Source organism: Bison bison, unplaced genomic scaffold (genome assembly GCF_000754665.1).
Source record: "Bison bison bison isolate TAMUID 2011002044 unplaced genomic scaffold, Bison_UMD1.0 scf7180017864112, whole genome shotgun sequence".
Taxonomy (NCBI): Eukaryota; Metazoa; Chordata; class Mammalia; order Artiodactyla; family Bovidae; genus Bison; species Bison bison.
This window is the reverse complement of record NW_011494684.1, coordinates 259,307-269,722: the sequence shown is the minus strand read 5'-3', so window position 1 is coordinate 269,722 and position 10,416 is coordinate 259,307. Positions and strand designations below refer to the sequence as shown.

At 51.3% G+C, this 10,416-nt stretch overlaps 1 protein-coding gene across 1 annotated transcript in view; it reads right to left on the bottom strand.

The window, feature by feature from the left end:
- Window positions 1–10,091, bottom strand: part of TRIM3 (tripartite motif containing 3) — an 18,253-nt gene extending 8,162 nt beyond the window's left edge. The window contains exons 1-5 of the mRNA XM_010839137.1: window positions 8,947–10,091; window positions 1,637–1,868; window positions 1,258–1,409; window positions 880–1,060; window positions 2–597 (exon numbers count right to left, since the gene is read on the bottom strand). Of these exons, the coding sequence (XP_010837439.1) occupies window positions 2–597; window positions 880–1,060; window positions 1,258–1,409; window positions 1,637–1,868; window positions 8,947–9,293 (1,508 nt within the window). The 5' untranslated portion in view covers window positions 9,294–10,091. The remainder of the gene's footprint in view (window position 1; window positions 598–879; window positions 1,061–1,257; window positions 1,410–1,636; window positions 1,869–8,946) is intronic.
- Between the last annotated feature and the right edge of the window lie 325 nt (window positions 10,092–10,416).

The following is a 10,416-nucleotide window of genomic DNA, read 5'->3' as shown; positions in this document are numbered from 1 at the left end:
GACGTCGTCCGGGGAAGGTGGCAGGTCCCCAGGGCGCAGGGCACGCACGCGGAAGGGGCTACCGCGCACCGGCTGTCCGTAGAGCAGCACCGAGAGGAGCAGCTCGCCTTCCGTACGCGCCGTGTACACCAGCTCGTACGTGCCATTCTTGTGGTCCACCACGGGAACCGGCAGGCGCGTGCCATCCGGGCCCGTGATCTCCGCACGCAGCTCAGCGCTGCCTGTGCGCACCAGCCGCCCATCCTTGTCTTTGGTAGTGACGGTGAGCGAGGCGGGCTGGCCCACCAGCGCCTGGCGCAAGCCCTCGCCCGTGGCTACTGTCTCGTGTGCAGTGGCACTGGTAGTGAGCAGTGCGCCCAGATTGAGCACCGATCTCCGCAGCCCGTCGACCTCGAGGACTAGTTCCAGCTGTGCGTTCTCATGGGGCCGCTCCGGAAAGGCCTGTGACGCCAAAGCCGCCAGCCGCTCTCGCATGTGCTTGCGCACCAGCAGCACCTCCGGGGCCGAGCCCAGGCGCAGTGCCTGCTCTGCGAAGCTGCAGCTACTGCCGATGTGTTCCTGACCCTGACGCAGTGTGTCTAGCTGGGTCTGCAACACCTGAGGAGGGGTTCCGGGAGGTCTGGGTGAGAAGACTGATGTGCTGGGGGTAAGGCTAGGGAGGGGGTGTTTCTTGTGATTCCTGATGAACTTGTACTATGGCATGAAAGAAATACAAGAGGGTGAGTATGGACAAAGGACACAGATGCCCGCAGCACCTACTGACCACGTGAGGAGGTGGAAAGCAGAGGCCAGGGGAAGGTGTGCACAGGTGTGGAAAGGCGGGGAAGGCAGCAGGCCGTCTCAGGATAGACAGCGGTGGGAAAGGGTGAGCAGACGCACCTTCTGCTTGGCCCCACAGATGGCCTCCAGGTCGCTGACCAGAGCCTGCTTGCGCTGCTGCAACGCTTGCTCCAGGTCCTCGAAGGCTGAGCTGATCTGGGCCAGGGCCTCTGCCTTGCGCTCCTGCAGCTGCTGGCTGATGCCCCCGACTAAGGCGATAGCTGCGGACAGCTGCGGCAGTCTGGGGAGGGGAAACATCTCACAGTGGGGCTGCTTGAGGGTGCCCGTGCCAAGCCATTCCTTCTCCCTGGGGACCCTACCGCTGTGCTGGGTGAATTCCCCTCCCTGCCACCTCCCTGTATCTCCACCCTCCCCAGGGTCTCTCTTCTGCCTCTGTGAAAGCACCACCCCACCAGCCCTCTTCCGCCAGGTGCCTACCGGCCGCGCACCGCCTCGAGCTGGCGCTGCAGGGCCGCCTTGTGCTGCTCCACCACGTCGCGCAGCAGCACCGTGCCATGCTCCCGGTGCTCGCCAGCTCGGCACTCCCCGCACATGGCCGTCTCACAGGCCTCACAGTAAAACTCCATCGTCTGGCAGCATAAGGACTCCAGTCAGGAATCCACTAGACACCAGACTTCTTTGTCCCCTCCCCTCCCCCACCTGCCCTCCTTGCCTCTCACCTACCAGGTGCATCCCCTTACCTGGACCACTTTACCCAGAGAAATACCCTCTCACCCACAGCCTCTCAGCCCCCTCCCCCGACCGCTCCTGCCCCTCCACCCCAAGTCCTGGCCTCACTGGGCCTGCTTGGGCCCACCTTGCCTTCATGGTTGGGGCAGGAGAGGGGGCGGCCAGCCACTGCGCTGAGGGGGTGGGGGTCCTCGGGGTCGTGGGCCCCATCAGGTGCCTGCTGCATGGCCTCCATGAGGCTGCTGATGAAGAAGTTGTTCTGCAGTGCGGAGACGCCCTGCTCGGGGAGGATGGACGTCTGCCGGCACACCGGACAGGACAGTGTCAAGCTCTGGGCAGGGATGTAGTTCTGGAGGCATCTGGCCAGGGAGGAGGGGGCGTCAGAGGAATGGAGGGGTGAGGTGGCGTCAGAATGCCCCCCCACCACCCGCTATGGGTGCCAGTCCCTCTCCTCTCAGGTGTGCTGTTACATTCATTTGGAAACCGCTCTGGCTGGCACACGCATCCTGTCCTGCCAACAGGGGTAAGAGGCCTCCTCTCTCACAACTGAGTGGGAACACACCCCTGATGTCTCAGAAGAGCAGATGTATCGGCATTCCTCACAGTGTGCACAAACACAGGTTCACCTTTCACAGGTGTTTACAAACCCTTCTCACAGAAAATGTGCGACTGCCTGTCCCCACCCCCCTGCCATTAATTCATTAAACATTTATTGACTGCCTACTCTTGCCAAATTTGTGCCAAGCTCTGGGAATACAAAGATAAACCACAGTGCCTATCTCTAAAATACTTCCAGTTTATAGAGGAAAAAAAGTAACAAAATTAGAGTTTGTAGAAGTAAACAGTGTGATGATTAAAAGCACGAGTCCTGAAGTTAGGCTGCCTGGGTTCAATTCCCAGGTCTGTCACCTATTACGCTATGTGACCCCTGAGAAGTTACTTAACTTTTTATGTACTAAGGACCCCTCCTTTGTAAGATGGAGACAGTACAGGCTTCACAAAGTATGAAGGATTAAATGTAAAGTGCTGACAATGCCTGACTCACACAAAGTGCTATATAATGTAGACTATTAGTATTTGTTTTTGTTCAGTCATTAAGTCGTGCCCAACTCTTTGTGTCCCCATTGACTGTACCACACCAGGCTTCTCTGTCCTCCATTATCTCCCAGAGTTTGCTCAAATTCATGTACGGGTATTAGTATTACTGATCATTAATATAAGGAACACAAGGACATCCCTGGTGGTCCAGTGGTTAATCCCTAGTGGTCCAGTGGTTAATGCCCCTCACTGTAGGGAGCCAGGGTTCAATCCCTAGTAAGGGAACTAAGACCCCATATACTGCAACTAACCATGGGCACTACAGCTACTGAGCCTGCATGCTCTAAAGCCTGCACGCCACAAGTGGAGAAGCCCATGTGCCAAAGACCCAGCACAGTCAAAACAAATAAATAAATATATGGAACACAGAATATGTAGTAATAAGGAAATTCACAGAAAGGGCATCTGGCCAAGGGTGGCTGGAGTGGGTAGCCAGGAAGCCAGAAGAGGAGGTGACTTAAGCAAAATCTTCAGGGACAAATAATTGTTTTTCTGACCAGAGAAAGCAGGGAGAGGAGGAAGGGGGGTCCAGATACAGAAGGTGACCAGAAGCAGCACAGTATGACTAGGACATTATAAGCAGTTCGAGGTGGCTAGAGAGGACTCCAAGGCAAGGAATGGTAAGGGAAGTCTGGAGAGAGAGGCAGAGTCCAGCTCATGGAGGGCTCCCGAGCCACACCAAGGAGCTTAGAAGTTATCCCAACAGCAGGAGGGCGTTGCAGGAGCATGATAGAGCCAGGTTTACACTTTATCAAGCTCCTCTTCACTCTCTCTGTGTGGAAGGTAACTGTGAATATGATGAGACAGCAGCCAAGGGGTGGTAGCATCTTCCTCCCTAGCACCCAGCTACCATTTATTAGGTGCAATGTGCCACGCACTGTATATTTGATGCTTGTTAACAGACTCAGAAAAGTTAAGTGCTCCAAGATAACAAAGCTAGTGAAACACGAGAGGCAGATCCAAGGTAATGCATGTGCTTATGCAAGATATTCTTGTAATAGTCTAGACAAGAGGTGAGGAAGACCTGGATTTAGGCACTAGCAATGTAATCCACGGAGAAGGCAATGGCACCCCACTCCAGTACTCTTGCTTGGAAAATCCCATGGACGGAGGAGCCTGTTAGGCTGCAATCCATGGCGTCGCTAAGAGTCAGACACGACTGAGAGACTTCACTTTCACTTTTCACTTTCATGCATTGGAGAAGGAAATGGCAGCCCACTCCAGTGTTCTTGCCTGGAGAATCCCAGGGACGGGGGAGCCTGGTGGGCTGCCATCTATGGGGTCGCACAAAGTCGGACACAACTGAAGTGACTTAGCATAGCAATGTAGACCAAAGGACAACAGAGGATGAGATGGTTGGATGGCATAATTGACTCAATGGATATGAGTTTGAGCAAGCTCCGGGAGATGGTAAAGGACAGAAAGCCTGGTATGCTGCAGTCCATGGGGTCAGAAAGAATCAGACATGACCTAGCAACAGAACAATAACAATGTAGACCAAAATGGAACAAATTTGACAAGTGTTTAAGAAGTGCAGCCAGTGGGAGGTGTTGTCTGATTAGATACAGGGAGTGAAAGATGAGCCTGGGTTGACTCCCAGGATCTTAGCTTAGATGACTAAGTGGATGGTGGTGCCATTCACCATGATGAGAAACACAGAAAGAGGACTAGTTTACAGGGAGGTTCAGCCTTGGCCTGGTTGAGTTTACTGTAACACTGGGACATCCAGGCAGAGGGAATCAGTAGACAGCTTGGGGAGAAGGCAGGTTAGAGAGGGAGGGAGGCCACCAACATTCAGATGGCTAAGGGGATTACAGTGCCAAGAGCAGGACCCAGCAAATACTGAATGAGGAGAGCAAAGAGGAACGGGCAGAGAGACAGAAGGAGAGACGGTGTCAGGGTAGCCAAGTGGAGCAATTCCAGAAGCAGGGAATGAGTAGTCATCAGTGTCAAAAGCAGTTGAGTCAGGGAAGGCAAGGATGGGAAAATGTTGCCAACTGAAGAGTGAATGGGAGGTTGGAAGTTTGAGTAAAAAGGAGATTGAGGGGTTGGATGGCAGCTGGGAAGGACAGAGGGACAAAGCAGAGTTCTTATCTGTAATGGGAGGCTTGAGCATGTATAAATTGACGAGCCAGCAGAGGAGGGAGGTAAGAGACTAGAAGACATGGGACAAGGTCTGGGGATGGGAGAGTGGCTCAGGTTGGCTTGAAGAGGAGGAGCGGATGGATAGAGGGAGGGGGAATGGAGGTGGCTGTACTTGAGCACCAGGGGACAAATTTAGGATGCCTAACTTGCTTCAAGGAGAAGGCAATGGCACCCCACTCCAGTACTCTCACCTGGAAAATCCCATGGACAGAGGAGCCTGGTAGGCTACAGTCCATGGGGTCGCAGAGAGTCGGACGCGACTCAGCGACTTCACTTTCACTTTTCACTTTCATGCATTGGAGAAGGAAATGGCAACCCACTCCAGTGTTCTTGCCTGGAGAATCCCAGGGACGGCGGAGCCTGGTGGGCTGCCATCTCTGGGGTCGCACAGAGTTGGACACGACTGAAGCGACTTAGCAGCAGCAGCAGCAACTTGCTTCAGGTAAGGTTAGCGGCTGAAAGCAAATGAGTGGGTGAAGGCGGGTCCAGGAGGACAAGGAGGCTAGGATTCAGCACTGAAGGGAGGAGGAGAGGGGTCTTGCTAGAAACAGACTGATGGCGCTGTGTTTGCACACGTGCTAAGTCGCTTCCGTCGTGACCTACTGCTTGAGACTCTATGGACCATAGCCTGCCAGGCTCCTCTGTCCATAGACTTCTCCAGGCAAGAATACTGGAGTGAGCTGCAGTATCCTCCTCCAGGGCATCTTCCCAACCCAGGGATTAAACTGGCATCTCTTAAGTCTCCTACATCGGCAGGCGGTCTCTTTACCACTAGAGCCACTGTGTTTGGAGACCACCAATTTGTGGAGGGAAGATCTGACTGGTGCAAAGTTTCCCATATCCTCAATCTCCCCTCTTAATGTTGTCTACACCTCTTGATCTGAATTAATTATCTTATTCATTTAACAAACACCACGTGCCAGGCACAGTTCTAAGTGCTTCACAAATATTAACTTATCGGTGACCTAGTTTCCCCTTCGGGTGGTTTTGGTCTCATACTCCACATTCCTCGGGGCCAGAAGGTGGGGTTGAGTCCTCCCCACCCCCAACTGGAACACTGCTAAACTCTCCTTCTTCAGCTCCTTGGAAGCTCAGGCCTTCTGTCTACAACACCCCACCTTGCTGTTGTCTCTGCTGACTTAATGGTTGCTTCCCCATAAGTCTTCCTCCTGGCTCACTCTCTTCTTCTATTACTCACCTCCCACCCTAACACACACTCCTGCCCTTATTCTCAATGACTCTGACATCCACAGAGTAACCCACCCACCATCAAGATTTCTTAGTTCCAGGGACTTCCCTGGTGGTCCACCGGTTATGACTTTGCATTCCCAATGTAGGGAGTATCAGTTCAATCCCTGGTCAGAGAACTAAGATCACACATTTGTGCATGACGTGAGGAAAAAAAAAAAAAAAGATTTCTTAGTTCCTAAGCCTCTGTACCCCCTTATCCCCAGGATTTTTTTGTCTACTTAACCTCAACCATCTACTCCCATGTTCCCAGCACCACTATGTCTCATCAACTGTGAAGTCTGCATTTCAACCATTCCGTTTAGTTTCCCCTGTAGCTCTCTTCCAAGCTTGCTGAATCTGGGGTTTACCCTGCAGAATACCTTTGAACTCATCAAGAACCCCATCCTCTGTGTTGCTCATGCTTGGCTTACGAGCGCTTCCTAACTGGTTTCCTGTTTCCACTCTTGCTTCTGTAGAACCCACTCTTCCACAGCAGCCAGAATGAGCTTTGAAAAACCCAATTTATGTCACATTATTTCCCTGCTAAAGAAAATCCTCCAGGGTTTCCCATTGCATTTAGAACAAACTTCAAACACTTTCCTAAAACTGCCAAGCTCCCCCATGAACTGTTCTGACTCTTTCCTACCTCACTTCACCCCACTTTCCTCCTTATTCATGCACGATGGCTTCTCCTCCAGTCTCTGAACATGCCCCAATTACTCCTTCCTTAAGGCTTTTGCATGAAACAGTGCAAAGATGATCCCCATGCCTGGAACAATCTGCACATGCCTGTTTCCTTCTCATCCTCAGGTCTTGGATCAAATGTCACTTCCTTGGAGAAGCCTTCCCTGATGACTCTCTGTAGACTAGCCCCTGGCCCAGCCACCCTCACCTGCTCCCTATTTATTTCCTGGAAAACAGTCCAAACTGTGACTCTCCTGTTTGATTATTTGCTCGCCTATTGTCCATCGCTTCTCACTAGAGCATAAGTCTTTGAGAGCAGGGACCAAGGGATAAGTGAATGAGTGAGTGGTAGTTGGTAGAGAAGACTCTGCAGTCAAATCTGGATTCAGACCTTGACTATTTAACTTGCTGCAGAGCCTTGGAAATATTTCTTAATTACTTAATGACTCTGAACCCTAGTTTCCTCTTCTTTAAAAATGGGGATAATAAAGTATCTGTTGGAAGGATTAAGTAAATCAATACATGTAAATCACTTAGCCAGTCCCTGGCAAATAGTGAGCAATCAATACATGGTAGCTATTGTTATAATTTCTCAGGCACTGATTTTTTTCCAGGAGTGCTCAGTGATCTGGGTGTAGGAGAAGGTGTGGAGACATCTAATTACAGCTCAGATCCAGGATTGGGCTTCTGCCACATGGGTTTGGAAGAGGACAAAGGTGTATGGTCTGCATAGGATTCAGAATGGGTAGGAAAGACAGGGAGTCCAGGAAGGAGCGGGTAATTGGGAGAAGAGGGAGCTGTCAAGGGCATTAGATATCTACCCCCAGTCAAAGCTGGTGTACTGAAAGTGGAGTGATGGGAGCCAAGAGTGGGATGCTGGAGCTTGTGGCCACAGAAGAAGTGGCATTATTTTGGGTGATGGCAAGATCCAGGGTGTCTTTGGGAGGGTGTCTGACTGAAGTGGTATGGAGGGCATCCCTGGAGAAACAGTCAAGAACTAAGGGGCATAGGTAGGTAGTAAAGTCAGCCAGGTTGATGTAAGAATAGACAGGAAGGCTGAGACTGCTTCCAGCTGATGAAGAGGAGAGACAGCAGTAGAGCTGGAACCTGAAAGAGCAGGGCTGGAAGGGAAGAGCATCCCTGGGGCAGAGCTGGGCTCAGTGAAGGGGCTGGGAGGGTGGGGTGGAGGCAATGGTGACAAGACCCAGGGATCTGGTAACTCACCGCAGAACAATAAGGGATAAGAGAGAGACAATACTGTCAAAATACAGATGTGATCATGCATGAAACACTTCAAAGGCTTCACGTGGCTCTCAGGCTAAGAACAAAATTTCCCAAGTGGTCAACAAAGCCCCTCTCTGTCTGAGCTCCAGCTCTGTCCCAGGCCACTCGCAACTGCACTCACTATGCTCCAGCCTTGCCGGGCTTCCTCTAGAGCCTCTCACCCAATGCAGGTACCCATGCCACGTGGCCTCCCTGTGTTCTGCCTTCTGCCTGGAAGGCTTTGACCACTCCCTTCACTCAGTTAACTCCCATCCAGCCTCTGGATCAGACCTTAGGGAAGCCTTCTCTGATTCTCTAAATTCTAACAGATCCCATCTTAGCACTTTATTTGCAGCACTCATTCAGGGTGCAATATTACATTTATCTGTATCAATATTACATTTATCTGCAATATTACATTTATCAGTAGTCCGGCTGTATGATGATTTGATTACTATCTTCCTCTTTCACTATACTGTCAGCCCTTTAAGAGCAAGGATCATATCTGTTTTTGCTTATCACTGCTTGCCCAGCACCTGGGACAGGTCTGGTTCATAGTAGTTGCTCGATAAATAAATATTTGTTGAGTGAATGAATAATAGATAGAGGCCCAGAGGCTGGGAGGGGTTGCCTTCCACTCAGTACCTCAGGATGACAATGAGGATGGGCAGGGAGGATAGACCTAGCTTTGAACATCCTCCCACTGGTCAGAAATTTCTGGTGCCAGAGCTGGTTGAGAGCCTCAGTTCTGTTTGATTTCTCTGGTGATGTCGAAGGCTGCCTCAGGGTTTGGGCAGGGGCACAGAAGGCCCTGTTCTGGGCAGGAGGCACCACCCAGTGTTAGGAAACCACTGGTCCTCTCGCAGGTCCAAACCTTCATCTTCTGTAGGTCAGGGTTCATCTGCTCCCCTCCACGTGTGCACACATCTCCCTCACCTCTTACAGGTTTACACACGCCACTCCCTTCTCCAGAGGGCCTGCAAGGTCCTCATCCCTCCCCAGTACACACCCCCTCACCTTTCACAGAAGGTGTGCAGACAAGGCAGGACCTTGGGGCACCGGTACCGATCCAGGCAGATGCTGCACACCAGGAACTGCTTGTCCATCGGCTGGACCTCCGGGCCAGGGCTGTCCTCCCTTTTCGCCATGGTGCCCACGGGTGGCTCCTGCCACTCACACCAGCCTGTACCCAGAGAGATGGTCAGCACCAGGGAAGCCAGCACTCCCTTCCTCCGCGTGATCCCCACCACCCACAGTCCCTGAAAAGCACTAGCCCCATTTCTTCCCTGCCGGGAATGGGGCAAGGTGAAGTAGCTGGACTGGGGACCCTCTGAGCCTACTGTTCTGGTCAAAAGCACAGGCATCAGGTTAGACTGGACTTCAAACCCAGCTCAGCCTCTTCCCAGCTGTGTGACCTTGGACAATTTATATATCCTCTTTGTGCTTCAGTTTCCATAATTTGCAGTTATGGGAATACTGATCCCTACTTGAAACGGTTGTTTTGAGGATTCACACTTGTGTCGGTCAAGTACAGTCAAGTGCACAGTACAGGGATGTACACTTTCACTGACACACCCACCCTTTATCTCCTTTGCCTCCCCTAAACCCTCCCCCAGGAGGCTTTTCCGATAGAGTGTCTCTCCTCTGGCCACCTACAGCCCCTCTAGCAGTGCTCTGATCCACCTCCCAGCACAACTGCCCAGGGTCACATTCTTCTCCGCATCCAATCAGTATCCAGGTCTCATGGATTCTGCCTCCCCTATATCTTATCCCCTTTACTCCAAATGCACAGATACCACCCTCAATTCATGCTGTCACCAGTTCTCTCCAACAATACAGCAACAACCTAACTGGTGTCCTTGTCTCCTTGCCTGCTTGTCACCAATCCCCCTTGCAGCCAGAATGAAGCTTCTAAACACGGACTCCATCTAGTCACTAACTCCCTGTTTAAATTCTTTCAATGGTTCTCCATTGTCCAGAGGACAAAGTCCAAACTCCTTAAATTGGCCAACAAGGCTTAGCTTTGTCTGGCCCATACCTCCCTCTACAACCTCACATCTCATGATTCTGTGAGCAGTCACACTGGTTTCTTTTCAGTTCCTGGAAAACTCCTTGTTCTCTTTTGCTTCTGGGCAGTCACACATTCTGTTCCCTCTGCCTGAGATCCTCTTCTAACCCCTACTTCGTCTGACTAATTTCTTGCTTATCTTTCACGTCTGCGTGTAAATGTCACTTCCTCCAGAAGGCCTTCCCTGATTTCCTGAGGTCTGGATGAGGTGCTCCACCTTTGTGTCATTCTGCACCCTGTATTTCCTCCATCCTGGCCCTTATACACTACACTGTAATTTTCTTGTTTTTTCTTGGTTTCTTCCACTCTATACAGAGTTCTTGAAGAGAGGTATTATATTTTATTCATTTTTAATCCTAGCACTTAGCACAGAGTCTGACATAAGGATTGGTTTGTATTTATTGAAGAAATTCAGTAAT